General features: G+C 39.3%; 1 protein-coding gene across 3 annotated transcripts in view; it reads right to left on the bottom strand.

Moving 5' to 3' along the window:
* MTHFD1L (methylenetetrahydrofolate dehydrogenase (NADP+ dependent) 1 like) overlaps positions 1–18,330 on the bottom strand; it is a 160,694-nt gene that overhangs the window by 77,698 nt on the left and 64,666 nt on the right. For 2 of the 3 annotated variants that reach the window (XR_011325383.1, XM_069787010.1), the window contains exon 20: positions 15,926–16,037. Coding sequence is in view for 2 of the 3 variants with exons in the window: in XM_069787010.1 (XP_069643111.1) it covers positions 15,926–16,037 (112 nt within the window). In the remaining variant the exon portion in view is untranslated. Of the gene's footprint in view, positions 1–1,088; positions 1,230–15,925; positions 16,038–18,330 lie in introns of those variants that run through there. The other variant, XM_069787011.1, reaches the window with a different exon arrangement.

Genomic DNA, 18,330 nt, shown 5'->3' with positions numbered 1-18,330 from the left:
CTACAAAGAGTGCAATACATGTATCAAGCACATACAGAATTTAAGATATCAATACACAGAAAGACTTTGCATGGAGAGAGAAAGTGCTGGTTACTGTTAGTAGTATTTCAGGAGATAAGGAAAAATGCCTAGTGCTGAGAACATGCAGCATAAGCCACAGCAGAGCACATGAAGCTAAAAGAAGCAGGCATGTAAAGCCCACTGTGCTGCACAGACTTTGAAATAGCCACATGCACGGAGAAATACAGCAGGAGCAACTCTGGATATCATGGAAGCTTTTCACATGTAAGCCCTCCAATACCTTTCGCAGGTAGTCATTTGCTTGGTTGTAATCACCTATATTCTTAAAATAAACTGCACAAAACCAGTATTTGAACCTCTACTCAAAGTGTAAGACTGATGGCTTGTGTTGAACTTATTAATATGTATTTACTGTTTTCCCTGTATTTTTTGGATGCGGAAAAAGGACTCAGCTGGTTAAAACTGCTGTGGAAAGTAACTGTGTCTGTTGAACCATATGTGTGTGCACATGAGTAATCTATCTTACAGAAAGAATTACGAACTGAGGAGAGTGAAGGTACTAAGGTCACACACCAACAAATCCCACATGGAGAAGGATTTTCCTACATGGATTTCCCAATTAAGAACACAACCAAAACCAAAATCAAACCAAACTGTAATTCTGCTAGTTTACAAGCCAAATCTTTTCAACTGCTCATGGCTAAGCCAATTATTTAATGCCTATTGTGGATTTCTCCACTTAACCACAGTTCCTGTAATCAAGGCAACAGAACTGCTGTTGCAAACTATCCATTACCATTTCTGAAATATTTGTACATTATTAGTGGATCCCCCTTTACTACAGATTATAAATTTTTTTTTCAGTTCCTCTTCGTAATTGCCCATGATCTTGTTATCTCAGCTACTCTGTTGTCCTTGACTCTCCACCGCATTTTTGTGCTTCCTCACTCCTTGTGCAGCAAAGGACCTCAAACTTTACACTGAATTCTTAATTGGCTGCAGGAAGAGCTGAACCTGCAACCCTTGATTTATGAAGCTGTTACTCAGCCTCTTGGGAGCTCTGTCTGAGATGCAGTAGATGGAGGCAGCAGATAGATGCAGTGTCCTCATGCATGTAAAGCATCTGCTCTGTCGCCAAAGCTTCATTCCCACTCAGAGCTTGCAGTCAGGGCTAAGTTGAAGATACATTACAAGCATGTGCCTTATTACTGCAGGAAGGAAAGTTGAAGAGTTTGAGATTGTCAGCTTCAATAAAGCTGTCAGCATAGCAAATCAAGGATAAAGGGACCAACAAAAAGACCATATAAAAGACAGATAAGCCACCCCAAATTAAAAAATGGTTGTAATCCACATTTTCTCTTGCTGTATTTGAATTTAATCTGTTTTCTCAATCAAATCAAATTAATTACACAGTAGCTATATAAAACTGCAAAAATAAAAGGACAAGGTCAGAGCAGCTAAGTGACCCTGATATACCATTTAGGATATTAATCTTTTCTTTTAATGTATTATTTTGTAGAATCAGAGAACAGTCTCTGAACACTTTCAAATATTGTCAACATCTGACCTTCAAAAGCACTTTGGCTATTTGCCAAAGCAACACTCTTCCCATTAACAAATCACACTGGCCATACATAACCCAGCATTATTTGCAATCTAATTAACATGTTTAGAATTGGTTTAGAAACATATTTATATCCCTAGCCATGAATTCTTGATATTTTTCTTTAAAGCTAATCCCACCAGGTCATAAGATCAGATATGTAAGCAAACCTAATTTCTGTTTTCAAAGTGAAATAACTATTTTCTGTTAAAATTATTTAGAAATTCCCAGCATATAACAACACATACGGTTTGTTGTTTGAAAATTAAAAAAACCCAATGATTTAAAGTCAGCATACTTTCAGAGAAATCACAGTATTTTTCTTTTGTATTATCTTATCATAGAGTACTTCATAAAATTTATGAGGCAAAACAAACCACCTGCAATTATAAATCTTAAGAACCCTCTGCATGTGCATTTTTCTTCTAAGAACATCTAAAGACATACCTTAACCTTTTTCCCCAAACCATGACATTATTTCAATTGGGCTGGTATAGTGGGTAGCACAGGATGAGAAGAAAACATTTTGGAGTTCTGATCCCAAAGACGACAATGTACCTTTGAACAATTCTCCCTGAAACGCCTATTAATTGAGCTCTCAGTGTGCACATGTTTATGGAATACCAGTGGAAAACAGCAAATCAACTCTGCTAAATATAAACTTGTACTAGATGATATTAAAACTCTGCCAAATATAATTACTATAATAAAAAATGGAAATGCATGTATTTATGTCCTTACCACATTTCACATTTGTGTTGATTTCTCTAGAGCCTTCAAGATTTAAGTCAACAGTTCACAAAGTAAATAAACAAATATTGCCCCCTCCATATTTGTACATTATTAACAATTTTAATTATAAAAGCTTTCAGAAAACAAAGCACTCCTGCCTGCAGATTCAGAACAATGACTCAGAAAAAAAGAGCAAAAAACGGTTTCTCTAACGTGACGGAAATGTCTGAACAAACCTCATTCTTATGCAAGTAGTCCATAAAAAGAACATTAGATTTCAGTATCAAAAAGCTAGTAAAACAAACAAACAAAAAAATCCAATAAAGAGCTTTCATTTTCAAATTATATTAAAAATAAACCATCCACTACAATTAAAATTCAGCCTTTGAAATGGGACTTGAACTCTTTATGCATACCCTGCCCTGCTGACCCTTGCTAAAGGTTGTAAGTCAATATGAAATACTCACAAATGGAGAGAGGATGATGGATTTTCTGCCAAATAACCCTAAGCAAAAGTAACGCTGTTAGCTAGGGACCCTTCTTTTATTTCCTTTGCCAAGTGATGAATTAAGAGAACTTCTTTAGCATATATGATGTTTTACTGTTTGCATTTTTTTAACCTCTGGTTCTTTTCTTCTTATAAATAAAAGCAATACAACCAGTAGGTAACAAAAGGAACTGCTTATTTGCTTTTTATGAGTTGGGAGTTTTAAAACTAGGTAAGATTGCTAACTTGGGGAGGGAAGGGAAAATAAATAGCACAGAAGTTGCAATGTCATCAGTTTCTACTCAGTAGAATGGTATTTTATTTATCAGGAACTAGGCAGTACCTCTACTTTCTGAATGATGACAGATCTTTCCTATCTGTTTTTACCCCTGGATAATTGTCCTGAGCCCGAGAATAACAGACAGCCCTTAACAGTTGTACACTCCATACTTTTAATTTATGAATGTCACTGAGAGAGGAAAGAGTTGTGTTAAGCTCTAACATAGAATCATAGAATTGTTTAGGTTGGAAAAGACCTTTTAGATAATCAAGTCCAAGCGTTAACCTCACACAGCCAAGTCCACCAATAAACCATGTCCCTAAGCACCACATCTACATGTATTTTAAATAACTCCAGGGATGGTGACACAACCATTTCCCTGGGCAGTCTGTTCCAGTGCTTGAGAACCTTTTCAGTGAAGAAATTTTCCCTAATACCCAATCTAAACCTCCTCTGGGGCAACTTGAGGCAATTTCCTCTCGTCCTATCGCTTGTTACTTGGGAGAAGAAACCAGTTCCCACTTGACTACAACCTCCTTTCAGGTAGTTGTAGAGAGCGATAAGGTCTCCCCTCAGCCTCCTCTTCTCCAGGATAAACAGCCCCAGTTCCCTCGGCCGCTCCTCATAAGACTTGTGCTCCAGGCCCTTCACCAGCTTCGCTGCCCTTCTTTGGGCACGCAGACAGACACGTTGCAGAAAGAGGGCAGCATACAGGGCATTAAAATACCATGTCAGCTTGTCAGTGAATTCCTGATGCATGTTGAAGTACTAGCAGCTGCCATGGCTCTACAAAAGCCCTGTTACCTTAAAGTTCCCATTACTCTAGTGTTTGGCATCTCCCCATTTCCGATGGCGAGATGGTTCTTGCCCCCAAGAAAGTTTATAAACTGAATAAACAAATCAGGAAGAATGGGATTACATCTGTGTATGGAGGCCGAAATTACTTGTTTAAGGCCACGAAGCTAGTCAAGGATGGAGGTGGTAACAAGATGTATGCCTCCTGACATGCACTACAGTGCCTTAGCCACAAGACAGACCAGGAGTTTTCAATCAGAGAATGTGTGCTACTGGAGACAAGCTATGGACTCAGCAGCTCTGTCTCCTTGTCTTTTACTGGGCAAGAAAGAGGAGAAAGGACAGGTCTCCTCAAGACACCAGGTCCTCAGGAGCCAGCCAGACCTAGTTGCCAGCCAGCCACCAGGAACAGATTCACACCACCCTTCCTGCCTCCCCATCATCATCATGGCAAATCCCCCAGGCACATACAGTCCCAACCAAAACACTATCTCACTACGTCTCCCTTCTACTCTGAAAACCCACATGAAGAGAAGAAAGCATGGCTTTCTCAAATAAGCTATGCATGTCCAGCTCTCTGCTTGCTTCTGACCCAGCCAGCTCAGTTATGGTGTGACACTTCATTCAGCACACAACCGACACACAGGCGTGCCGCTTCACAGCTCTTAGTCTGTGAGAAAACCATTTAATTCCTTTGCCAGTGAGGCACAGAGCAGCATCCATCCACCAGCAAAGTTTCAAAAAAACTTGAAAACAACCATGCAAGGCCACACTATCTCTTCATTATTTTCTATCATGTCATCGTTATGTTTTAATTGCTTTCCTCACACTGAAATCACTTCACCTGTGAAATCAAACTCATCTAAATGTACTAATTAAAATGCTTGGTCTCTCACATGGCATCTGGGCTGGTAACAGTGGTAACTCCTGGTCATGAAGAGAAAAGGCAGTCAAATACATAGCTTTGTTGTCCTGCAGGGTAGACTTTTTGAGCAGAAGATACGTAACTATTAATTACACAAGCTCTAAAAGAAAGGAAAAGACAGACAGAGTTGCTACACTACAGAATGAGAGTCAGAGCCAGCAAAGGAAATTAAAACAAATTGCAAGGGTCTTCAGCCACACAAATTAAAAAGTAGAAGCTAATAAAGTGATGTCACCGTAATTTATTAAAGTTGGAATTAAAAAACCAAAATACACAAGACCTGAATACACTACTCTTAACAAAGAGTGAATCAGGAATTTCAAAATCCTGGAACAAAAAAAACCCATAAAGCTTATATCAACATTTTAAATAATTTCCTTTTCCCTTGGTGCCTTTTATCTGAGAAGTATCAAAACCCATATTCAAGTAATGTAAGAGGAGTGGGGGGAAATCTGAGTGATAGAAGCCAAATGGTTTTCAAACATATTTTTAAGAAAAGAATGATTTTAAAAGAATTTAAGCTAAGTAAGAAATATAACCTTTGTCTACCAGAGGCAGGCTATGCCAGATACAAACTTTCCTCCACTAATGAAAATGTGACAACATCTCATCAATGTGGTCTTCAGGAAAAAAAACTGCTGCAGCACTACACAGGAATGTGTTAGCAAAGCTAGAAGAAAAATGATGATTACATGATTAAGAGAGAGGAGAACAGGCAGCCATGATAGAACTAGAGACAAGAGAGAGGAGCAGCCTGAGGGCCCTCATTTACCCTTTGCTAAACAACCTCAGCAGAAAGACTGAGGAACACTGATGGAGTTTATTGGCGATGCCAAAGTTTGAAAGCATCGCCAGCACGGAGAGGAACTAGGATATCACACAGGAAAAAGCTGCTGTGGTGTTTAGGAAGAAACGAAGAGAAACAGAATGAAAGTTTTTAGTAAACAGCCATTGCCATTGGAGATTAATGACAAAAATCTGACCTGCAATTTGGGAACTTCATACTTGCAAACATCAGAGAAGGATCTGGGAGCCTAGCAATATTAAGTCAATCACAGAATGAGTTATGTACGGAAAATGAGGAAAAAAAAAAAAGGTGACTGATCTGAGGATAAACACCAGCAAGGTAAGTGACTTTGCAGAGCAATGTGCATGCAGCTATGTTGAAGAAAGCAAATACTTAACAGATGCAGAAACTAAAAAAGCAGATAGGCTGTGTTATAGGAATGGCAAGCCTAGCACTAATTATAAAAGATTAGAAAAGCTGTGCTTGTTTAGTTAGACAGTATAAAAATTATTACCTGAGAAAGAGAAGACTAAGCTGGAACACAGTATTACAGAACAAGAGCAAATGAGTTCAAAGTGGCCACAGAAACTCAGCTAGCTTACCAGCAGTAGCAGCAAGAGTTAAAAATCCCAGCTAGTTTCAAACTGGAGCTCAATCAGTTTATGAAGGAGAGCGTCTGATATGCTTGTCAGATAAAGCAGAGAACTCAGCTAAATGGCTGATGATTTATAATCACATGTTCTTTTATTCCTGTAAATTGCCCTTCATCGTTCTGGATATCAACAACAGATTTGGGAATGTACATTTACAAATATGTTTTGTAGCAAGGGAATGCCAAGTGAATTTCTAACACTTTGTAGATTTACTTTTTCCTTAAAGGGAAGAAGGTAAAATCTCACTACAAGACAGTCCATAATTTGCGAGCTTTTCTCTTCAGAATAGCATCACCACTCCTTCCTGGGCAAAACACCACTTTTTTATTGCAAGTGCAATATTAGTTAGACATAATTCAACAATTCCTGATCAATATCAACTTTCAGTTTTGAGTTTAGCTTTGCATAATTTACGAGCTCCCAAATTAATTCAACTCTGAAATATAGTGACATATGATACCAATGCTAGAGTGCTTCCCAATAAAAACATTCAGGACAGCTCTCTTCTATCCAATCTTCCTTCTGAAAAGCTTTATTTTGCAATGTATCCTAAAGATCAGAACTATCAGAAGAAAAAGTTTCAAGAGATCTGCAGTGAAAACATGGAGTCACTCAGAACTTTCTCAAGGGCTCTGAACACACAAAGATATAAGAAAAGTTTTGATTCTAATATGGCATAATAATTAATAAACTATTTCAAGACTGTTTTAAGCATTTTCTGCAATAGGAAGTCATTTAAATCATCGTCACCTGACTTTCAGTAGTAGCAATCCATAAGCAAGGGATGCATGATTTGCACCCAGATTATTTGTGACAAGGCAGTAAATCAGGTCAGCTTTCAGGAACTTTGACTTCTTGTCAGTGAAGGAAAATATGTTGCACTACATGTCATCTCTGAAGACTTTCCAACTTACTGGTAAGAAAATCTGCTAAGATTTTAAAAGCAAAGGGGAACAGAAGATTTTTTTTGTTTCCACTTTACAACAGGTGAAAGCAATGGAATTTACTTTTACCTCTGCAAATGTGAAGAAAGAAATAAAAAGGGCACTTGGGATGTGAATGGCATCACCCTTCACAAGTGAATGGCAAAGATTCACAGATCTTCTAGGAGTAATGGTACCTTATTTTGCAGTTGGTGGTACCACTGTGCTTTGTACTATTAAACCATGATTTTAAGAGCCTTGCAGCAATACTGACTAACACAGTTCCCCTTCCTTCCCAACACCCCACTGCCACAGTTGCACCAAGCACAGTTGCTTGAGCAGCTGCGCTATGAATGGGATCAGAGAAAACACTGTAAAGTTTTGAACATCCTTTATCTAGTTTGCAGCACACACGTTTCAGAGTACGCCAGTAACACTGACACTGATAATGCTGTCAACCACCTTGTACCATGAAACCTTAGCCTTGCTTTAATACTTAAGCAAGAAAAAACACATTGGTTCAAAGAGCAAAATATTGGAACATAATCTCATTACAGTTTGTTTCTTGTGAAAATAAGGAGTGAAAAATTCAGAGATAAAATAACACAAGGTAGAAAGACACTGGACAGAATCCTAAAAATTAAAGCTCTCTGGAGGGTCACTGCATGGAACCCCTTTCTAGTGGTATTGAGCAACAAAAAAAATTTAAAAAGAAATCCTTGAACTCAACATTTAAATGTAATATCATCACCTGTACTACTGGTGCCAAAAGAAGTTTAGTCAAAGTATTTGGGCTTTATTTCCTTTTTTTTTTTTTTTGGAAAAAGACTACTACTAAGAAAATAGTTTGAAGTGTCTTATGACATTAAAAAGATCTACTGAAGATTATTCACTTAGTGTATTAAACACATACAATTTTCATAAGGTCGTTTATAAATTTGTTATACAATGTCTGCTCTGAGAGCATGTGAAATGGATATCTTCTGAAATACAACTTTGTATGTACTGATAGTTAGAGCAGCTAGCATCATTAGTTTATTCTAACACGAGTACCAGCACAATAAAGAGTCAATTACTTAGCTTATAAAAGTTTACTGCTTCTACTTGAGTTTATACCATTAAAAATGTGTGACAAAGTCTTTCCGATTACACCAAGTGGACCACCTAAAGAAAGAAACAGAAAGCGAACCTTTCTTAAGAAAGACACCCACAGCTTGCAGTAAGCCTCCTCTTGTCACCTGATACAACACCAGGAAATACAAAGTCACACTCCACCTTGCCTAGCACAGCGTGCTCTCAGCGTTGAATGGGACGTGCTTAATGGGACGTGCTTACTAGGAGTAGGAAAGAAAGCAACCGCTAAACATGTAGTCCAAGTCTGAAAAACAGACTTCAGAAGGACTTTGGTTTAGGATTCCAAAAACATATTCATGCTTCACTTTTTTTTCTGATTTACAACCACCCCTTTTCCTCTGCTGAAATACCTTCGAGGGATTAAAGAGATGGATGGGGCAATCTGCTGAGTTGCTTATTGCAATAATTTCTGACACACTGACAAATATGACTCAGGAAAGTTCATTCCTCTTCCTCTTTCATCCTTTAAGCCTTCAAAACACCTCTTGGGCAGCCTGCATTCACTGACTAAAAAACCTCATAGTTCATCCCTTCTATTCACCTTAACAAAGTATTAAGAAACAATCTGACTGATGCAGAAAAGGAACTTGGGAGTTTTACAAGGTATTTTGTTGCTTTAAGCCAACACAGGAGGAAGAACGAGCGGCAGAGAGATGTGACATAAGAAGCCCTGATGATGTTTAAATGATTACCTCTTCCTGAGCCAAGACTCTTCAAGGGGAGTGACTAGCTGCATTCTGTGTTGATAAAGTTACCAAAATTTCCCTGTTCTTTTTCTGGTTTACTGATAATCTCCTTTCCCTTCCTAGCAAAGCTGCTGGCATACATGCCCATAGGAGTAAACCAAGATCACAAAACATTTTGACCTCATGGCATGCCTGAAGGTTGCGACAAGTTATGGGTTCTGTAGTCTAGTCCCCTCCATTTCTGGGTGCAGTTCAAGGCACCTCTCTCTAAACAAACCTTTGTCCTTAGCAAGACATTTGAGACATCAGCAACCAGAATAAATTCCATCATCTCATTGACATTTCTTTGCACTCCTTCCTCTGCTCTCCCTGACAAGAGACATGCTTCCTGAAACCTATAGAACTTCTCACCCTTTGTCTACTTGCAAAATACACCAAGAATTTTTTTCCCCCCTTGGAAACTATCACAAAAAAGAAAACTGCTGGGTGAGCAGGATGGCAATACTACTGTGATAAAGGCCTATTTTCCTGTGCTTTGCCAGCTGCCTGTCAGTAGGCACTAGCAAGTCTTTCTAGGGCAAGGACTTTATGTTTTGTTCTGCATACACACAGTGCTTCTGAGTGGGACTCTTAACTGGCATCAGTTACAGTGTGGTTGAACCCATACACTACTTCCCAAATCCTTGAAAAGTGTGTGTGTATGTTTAAGAACACCCAAAACTGTTTTGTGAAATCTTTCTTTCCTATACTGCAGCATCTTATGTGGCAAAATATTATCAATAACATTTGCCTCCTTAAACAGTGTAATCTTTGAAGTTAAAATCAAGTGTTTTACATATACACCGTACACTGTGTTCATCCAGACATGGGACATCTGCTATCAGACAAACAAATACAACAATTCTTTGTTCACTTAAGGCAATCACTCTAACCTAGACATCCAGAAACGTGGTTAACGTTTTTGTTTGCAAAAACTGCCATGACACTTCTGAAACAACAAAAATCTTCCTCAAAGCAATGGTGGGAAACAATGGAGGAAAGAAAGATGAGGCACAGAGGTCATTTCAGAAGAGGACTTCCAGAAAATCAAAATACAATCCCCTGAACCATGAAATAAAAACACAAGCACAAGGAGAAATTTGTGCAAAATTAATTCTTTACATAACTGGCAAATTTATCCTCAGGGCTGCAAGTTAAAACTTTAGTTGCAATTTACATCAGGCATGGCCTTCAGTATTAACCAGCTTCTGTGGATCAGCCACGAGTTTGACGTTCCTACATCAGAGGACAGCGATGAAGAACAAAAGGGGAATTAAAGAGGTTAACACCACAAAACAAAACAAAAAAAACCCAATAAAAGTAACTGCCTAAATACAGATATATTGTCCCACTCAGTCACAGCACAGGACTGCCTAAACGCCAAGCTCCTTTCCCAGCCACTGCTGAGATATCAGCTGTCCTTGCTGTTAAACAATTAAGTTGAACCAAAAGCAAGTGATGTAGAATTGGTTAATCAGGCCAGCTTAGGCAACCTTTCATACAAAAGGAAAATGAAATGTCAGAAACAGACTTCAGGCTGCTGCCAGAGGGGCTAAAGAGATGTGTGAGAGACTGCAAAGCTCTGATAGCAGCTGTGAAGGTTGGCAGGTTCAATGTGCCGCAGTGCAACCCTTCCCGGACCATCGGCGCAGCTGCCCTGCGTAGCCCAGCTGCCATGTGGCACAAGAGCCGCTCACCGGTGCAGGGGCTGCCATCCTCAACGGGCCACGCTTGCTCACAGCAACGATGGGGGGAATTTGCGGGGAAACAGGCCTGAAGCAGTAAAAGGCTGAGAACACAAACAAGTGCAAGGCAGCCAGTGCCAGCCAAGGCATTGCACTAAAAGCTCAGTGGCAAAACTTGTACCAAGAGAACTCAAAATTAGAGCAAAAAGACCGAGTTGTCAGTACGTAGAAACAAGGCTCAGGGAAGAGGGAAACGACAAGCTGAGCTAAAAGGCTTAGGCTATCTTGGACTTAATGAGGGCCTGTGATTCACTTGGACACCTGAAACTGAAGCAGGGAGTGCCTTCAATTAGTGACATCTCACAGGAGGACTCAACAGTTAAAACTTTGTTTAGATGTGTTTTTTTTTCAAAACCAGACTGTCTACATCATTGTTAACCAATGCTACCCAAAAGGCACAGCACATTGCAATTCCAGGTGCAGAGCAAGCAGAGAAACAGGCAATGCAGGCCAGGGAGAGAAAGTAAGGTTTAAAAATAAATTTTAAAAGAACATTTTGGGAGGATTTTTTTTTTGCCTTGGCCATGGCACATGGTCACACAAACAGTGGGATCTACACAACAGATTGGTTTTTCGCTGCTGGCTGTCCCAACTCACCCTCCCCTGCACCAGCTCCGGTGTTTTTGTGACTCTGGGCTGAACTGCTGTGTTAAGTCAGCAGAAAACTAAGCCAACAAAAAGTGCAATAGGTTTCTGCTGGGATGTCGTGCAAAAACAGTTGAGCACAGGCTGAGAAAGGAGACAGACTTAGCTGCTCTGGCAATGCAGGCTCAGTCTGATTAGCTAGTGCATCCACAGTAGCTTTACTGGCACTTTAAAGCTCCAAATGAGGCTATAATATCATAAATATTAATTTCAGCAAGAACACCATCTTATCTGGTATTACCTCATCCTCCCCTTTTGCACATATAACCTTTTGCCCAGCCACTGTCTGTAAGGGGAAGGAAGGGGATTTTTTTTGTTGTGGTTGTTTTCAGTCAAGACCAACTCTCCAGTTTAGTTTATCATGTAGCTCTATAAACAGGTGTGCTGGCAAGTGAGGAGTTGCACAGGACTGGAAACAAGCAGCTGGAGGAAGAAGGCTGCTTAAGCCAGGACAGAAAATAAAAAATATCTGTATTTGTGAAACTGTGGTGCAAGTTCAGGCTGTGCTATTCTCCTTAGCACTCTTTACACACTTAGCAGGAGGTTCTGCTCTAAAATAACAGTGGCTTAAGTAAAAAAATAAAATAATTAATATTTAAAAGCAAAATAATAAATATATGCAAAAAATTATAAAATAAATAGAGAGAGTAATAAATAGATAAATATATATAATATATATTATCATACCATCTCACAGTGAGCTAGCATATGTACATTAAGATATTTATTCTACTGTACAGGAAATTAATTTAATTGCAGATGCTGTCACAGATTTCTTATGTTCCTGCTTTGGATGCAGCTGCACAAGACTGAGAGCCAATCTCATGGCTCGTGGTCCCTAAAATGCCTCTCCCAGCCATGCAGTTCTGCCACTTACCTTACGCTATTTCCAGCACCTCTTGGACTCTTTCATGAGCTTATGCAACTAACCTACATGGCAAAACATGAACTCCAATCGCTTATACAAGAATCTAATGAGTGCCAGATCCAACGTGAGGAAAGGATGAACTGCACGAGAACAGTGGCAAAAGAGAAAAATGGAGCAGTGAAAATTTTTACTTTTAGCAAGAGTGAGTAATTAACTTGTTCAGCTAGCTACAGAACTGCAGCATAGCTGTCCTGCACTCCTACTGTCTGAATTAACTACAGGATCAGCTTTCCCCACTGAGTTTCAATGGTCACACAGGGTTCAGGCACACACCACAGCAAGCAGACTGCGGTGGAGTTTCTTGCTAACTGCTTTGCTGTGTAGCTTCACAAGGCACTGGGCTCTCTGCCTGTATGTACATGACCTCAGTGTGGACTGGTGCACACTTTGTAGCTGTCACTTTAGACCTCAGTTGTGTAGGGTAGGATATGATGGTATTTAATAAACCAGCAAGTGCTACATGTAGTCTCTGCCCATGTGCTCTGACTAGTTACCAGAAACAATGTATTTTTTTAAATCATAAAGCTTATGGTAATTACAACCATTAGAACAACCATTTACACTTATGACTACCTGCAAAGTTTATTTAAGTAGGCCAGTCTAGGAACTATTGCTTTTAATAATCTAACAAGGATCCAAAAATCATGCTGAAGTTCTTTGCTCAGCAGAGCAAAGGCAGTCTCATTTTGAAGCCAGTTTCATGGGATTTGTGTTCTGTAGAACAAAATCTGAACAAGAGCCTTTAGCTGGCAACACACAAAGGTTTTCCTCTACTGCAGCTACACCGCTCTGTCTCCCAACAGAGAAACTGGAGCCAAAGACGAACAAAGCAAAAAAGAGTGTTAAAGACAAACAGGTGGATAAGACCAAAAAAAAGCATGAAATGCAAGGATATGCTCTCAGTGCCTGAGGGAAGCAGTGAATAGAGGGGAATCCAAATCGAGGGCAATACTTTTTGGGCTCCAAAACCTGGATCAAGACTCAAGACTGCCTCCAACATACGTCCATTCAGATGATGCAAAACAGACTTCCCACTTGAAAAGACTGCTCACTGCAGAAACAAAGTCACTTCACCCAGCCTATGAAAAATGTTCATCACCCTAAATGCTTTTGCTCTTCATTCCACAAAGCCATATAGTAAAAAACATAGCTTAATGAAATACTTATTCTATTATCATTAAATAAATGTATTCAGAATGCAAAATGTTCTTACTTTGAATAGATGTTTTATTATTAGAGGGAAATGAACAGACCCTTTAGCTGTACAACAGTAACACTGGAGAAAACAACTCTTTTCCTTGACATGATCATGCATTTTAAAAAGGAAACACAAACACACAACACATGCTCAGACTACCTTGAAAACCTCACGTTTCACCACCTTAACTGTGATGCTTTATCTTCCTACACAGGTCAGCATTTCCCTAGCTACTCCTACCTAAACATAAGAAGTGAGAGCAGAATGCTGAATCAAACTTTTCCCAAGAATGCTCTTGCTAACAAAATATTACATGCAAATGTCCAACAATCTTTGCAAATTATATTGAATCAGAAGGGCAGAGGTTAGAAAAACTGACTCTAGGAACTAATGTTGTTAATAATACCCTAACAAGGAACTAAAAATCACTGTGTGCACTTTGCTACTCCATTTAAAAAAAAAGAAAAGAAGGATGAAGATCATTTCTTCTAGGCACAGAATGCTTAGGGAGATCAGAAACTTACTTCTATAAAGATGAACAAGCAAAAATGAGAAAACAGAAAAATCACAGAATCATAGAATCTTTTAGGTTGGAAAAGACCTTTAAGATCAGCGAGTCCAACCGTCAACCCAACATCATCATGGCCACTAAACCATGTCCTGAAGTGCCTCATCTACGCATTTCTTGAACACCTCCAGGGATGGTGACTCAACCACTTCCCTGGGCAGCCTGTTCCAATGCCTGACAAACCTTTCAGTAAAGAAATTTTTCCTAATATCCAATTTAAACCTCCCCTGGTGCAACTTGAGGCCGTTTCCTCTTGTCCTATCACTTGTTGCTTGGGAGAAGAGACCGACCCCCACCTGACTACAACCTCCTTTCAGACGGTTGTAGAGAGTGATAAGGTCTCCCCTCAGCCTCCTTTCCTCCAGGATAAACAGCCCCAGCTCCCTCAGCCGCTCCTCATAAGACTTGTGCTCCAGGCCCTTCACCAGCTTTGCTGCCCTTCTCTGGGCAAAAAGAAGAAAGCCCTCAAGATAATGGAATGCACATAAATAGAATTTCTACCTGTTCAACCTTTTTGTTGTTATTCAGAGAATACCAAAGTGACATATCTCTTTAGGGTTTTTTTTCAAACTCAGTATGATCTACAACAGGTTTCAATCCTTTATTTTTTATTGGTATTAATTTTTAGTACTTTTTAAGATTTCTGTAAGAAGATATCCCTCTATCTTCTTGTTCACTAGACAACAACTTTGTATAAGAAACGTTTCTATTCTCTATCTGTAAATATATAGGTTTATTCATATCATAACAAAAAGTATATACATTCTATAACAATACAAACAACTCCCCCATCCGATTACCAATGAATTTAAATAGAAACAGTACTTTCCAGTAATTTGGTTCTCTATGTAATTTACAGCAATATGTAGGTATGACATAAGCATATACATACATGTTTCTCTGCTAGTTTAAGGGCACTAGCATAAGAAACCTCATGTTTCACATTACTGCACCTCTTGAAGAGCATTGTTCCACAGGTACTCGGTGTTCAACTTTAGGATTAATGTAAGGCAACCTGGGTGTTCAGGACACAGAAGAAAATGGCTGCAGCAGCGCAAAGGCATTACTATTGCAAAATTTCTTTTTGTTAATTGTAAACACACACAACAATTTTTATAAAAACTAGTTTACCATTCAGCCACAAGTTTATTTTGCCTGCAACCGCAACAGTAACTTCTACCTGTCTATTGTTGCTTGTGCAGGCTGAATTCTTAATATAAAAGGAGTCCGGCCACCTACATGCTTTCATGGGAACATGAGGGCCTCATGGTGAGGTTTTACAATGCAGCTGGACCAAACTAATGGTTCACTGCCACCAAAATAAGGCAGTCTTACTTTTTTTTCTACCACCTTTCCTCTGCTGTTCCTCTCCACTGGCTCAGGGACACCTGACCCCTGATTTGGCTGGGTGTGCTGAATTGGCAGAGAAATAATTCAGCAGGAAAAGGGAATGGTTTCTGTCTGTTTATCAAGAAAGGTCAGATGAATACTAATACAAGGAACTACAGGACACTTCCTTCAATGCAACCCAGTCATTTAACTGGTTCAGTCATCTTGTGGAATCTTAAACGTGGTGACAGAACGCTTGAGACAAAGGGTACGGTGAGAGAAGAAGTGCTTTGGGTTTTTTACATGTTCACTTTAAGATTATTATTAATATTAGCATAAAATGAAGTAGCATTCTTACCTTTCATTGCTATTGTACCCATTCACTTACACCACTGTTTGCTAACTTACCAAAAAAACCATAATACAATATACAAAATAATTACTTACCTACAAATCCTCTCTCTCCAACTAATTTAAGGGCAATTTTATCTGCCAAAACAGAAGAATTTCCATGTGCAATGTTAGCAAAAGGTCCAGCGTGAACAAATACTGGTGTTCCCTGAATGATAAAAAAAATATATCACTAATTTAATGGATAGGTAAGAACACAAGCACAACTCTCTTGCAGACTAATCAAGATTATATATAAAGCAAAAGCATATATAATGAGTAAGCACTGTTAGATAATTCGAGGGGGGTTATGTACATCTCAGGTGCTCGAGACCCCATTCACTGACAGGCTTAGATACCAGAATCTGCTTCATTCATAGAAAGGTAATGGACAGCAGTGCAACCTGTAGGTAACTTACACAACTTCTTGCCCAATCTTGTACTTATGTTCCGTATTTCCACTGCCCTAATGCTGTGGCGTGCTATTCTGGCATATGTACTACAATCAGCACTAAGTGCATTGCTGCAGACGGTACACAAATAGAGCCCAGCTCCTGCTCTACTCCATCCCTTACTGCTCCCATTTTCCTCACTGACCGTAACTGCCATTCCTGGGCAGGCAAAGTAGCCAGCGGAAGGAATGAGGGACCAGTCAATGGTTAAGAAGCTGGAGACGGAGAAGGGAAGGCACATGGCTGGGGTGCAGTGGGGATGGTGACATACCATGGAAAAAGCGTTCACCACTGCTGGCTGAGTGCCTGGGAGCCCCAGGTGCAGAGCCAAATTCCCCTACACTAGACACTGTATAAATACCCAGGGGAAGTAGACTCTGTAGCAGGGAGCAATCTAAAACAGCAAAAGGGATAGGCCAGGAGTTAAAAAAGTAATGGCATAGAGAAATTTGTCAGATAGAAAGCAAATCTCAGCTTCCCTGTTACTTTTTTTGGCAGGCATCACAAGGAAAGGAGAAATTAGAAAATTAGCATCTACAGAAAGGGATTAGGATTAGGTGAGATATATTAACTGCTACCTTTTCTCCAAGTCAGAATACACAATCAGACAGAAGGATGTCACTTCAGCTATTTTACGATGAAATATTTAAGCAAACAAATCCCCACTGTTGTGTTAATGCTTTTAAAAATCCCCAGCTGGTTAAAGAAAAAGTAGGCAGACAGTTTCAGATTATCTCCATCAATGGTCTTCACACGTTCTGTGTTACGAGCTACTGCCAACCCCCAAAATTTCAGGCAAGCTACTAGGCAATCTTCGTCAATTTTTGACCAGAAATACCAATTAAGGAGGACAGTGTTCCGCAGATCAGCTGCGGGCCACATCCAACAGTCCCCATGAACCACAACTTGGAAACTATTAACCATATAATAAAAACTGGTTGGTGTGTCCCCCTCCCCACCCCCGCCAGTGTCTTAAGAAAACAACCTACACAGACAAAAATTTTCATGTTTTCCATAAAACACCAGAACAGTTGGATTACAGTAGTGAAATACTTGCTGCTATAGAAAACAGATTCTCGTGTTTCTGCAAAACTGAAAACAAGTCTTATAAAATTTATTAACAACAAGCATCTGTTCTTGTTGTTTCCTCTAGAAGTAATTATACATAAGTAATTATTTCGTTCAGAGCAAAGACAAGTAACTTTTTAACCACTGGCACATCAAACTTCAGGTTTGTTCTAATAAAACAGGGGATTTTTTTTTTGGGGGGGGGGGATTCAGTCAAGAGTGGAAAAAGGACAATATGTATACACATGGGCAGGGGATATTCTCCAAAAAATGGACAATTAAGCTATAATCCAAAGACCACTCTGCTTCATACATGTTAGAGAAGAAACAGTGGAACAAGAGCAGAAAAAAGTAAATAAACCAGAAATCATGACCTGTAACAAAAGAAATTACGTAGATTATTATTATCATCATAACATATTGACTTCATAGTGTTTACATACAATTTTTTGTTGTTTTCTATCTGCTAATGACCACATGCTGCAATATCAATTGGGGTTTTACATATTTATGCAAAAAATTTAACTTGAACTATGTACACCTTCAAAGCTTCTTATAGTATCTAGGCATCAATCTAATGGGAGGTACTGTGCAAAATAAAAGATTACCTCTGTTCCAAAGAGCTTATAACTTATACAAAATAAAATGCAAACCACTTCCACCAACCTAAGTTTAAGTTTTACATTCTTAAGTTTTACTTTTACTTTAACCCAGTATTTACCCTTCTGGCATTCAAATAGAGACAACTGCAGTTTTCAGCTACCAGACTGAAATCCACTGGATTTATTCTGATTTATTACTCACTAAGTTTAGTTTTATTTTTCCAAGCCCTTAATTTCTTGTGGCAAGTAACTACAGGGCTGCCTTCATTAAAGCCCAGCACACACATGGGCAGATGCGATGCACAGAAGCACAAAAGACAGATGATGGGCAGCCCGTCCC

The sequence above is a fragment of the Haliaeetus albicilla genome, chromosome 7 (assembly GCF_947461875.1).
Source record: "Haliaeetus albicilla chromosome 7, bHalAlb1.1, whole genome shotgun sequence".
Taxonomy (NCBI): Eukaryota; Metazoa; Chordata; class Aves; order Accipitriformes; family Accipitridae; genus Haliaeetus; species Haliaeetus albicilla.
The sequence above is the reverse complement of the archived record's forward strand: the minus strand, read 5'-3'. Positions and strand labels throughout refer to the sequence as shown.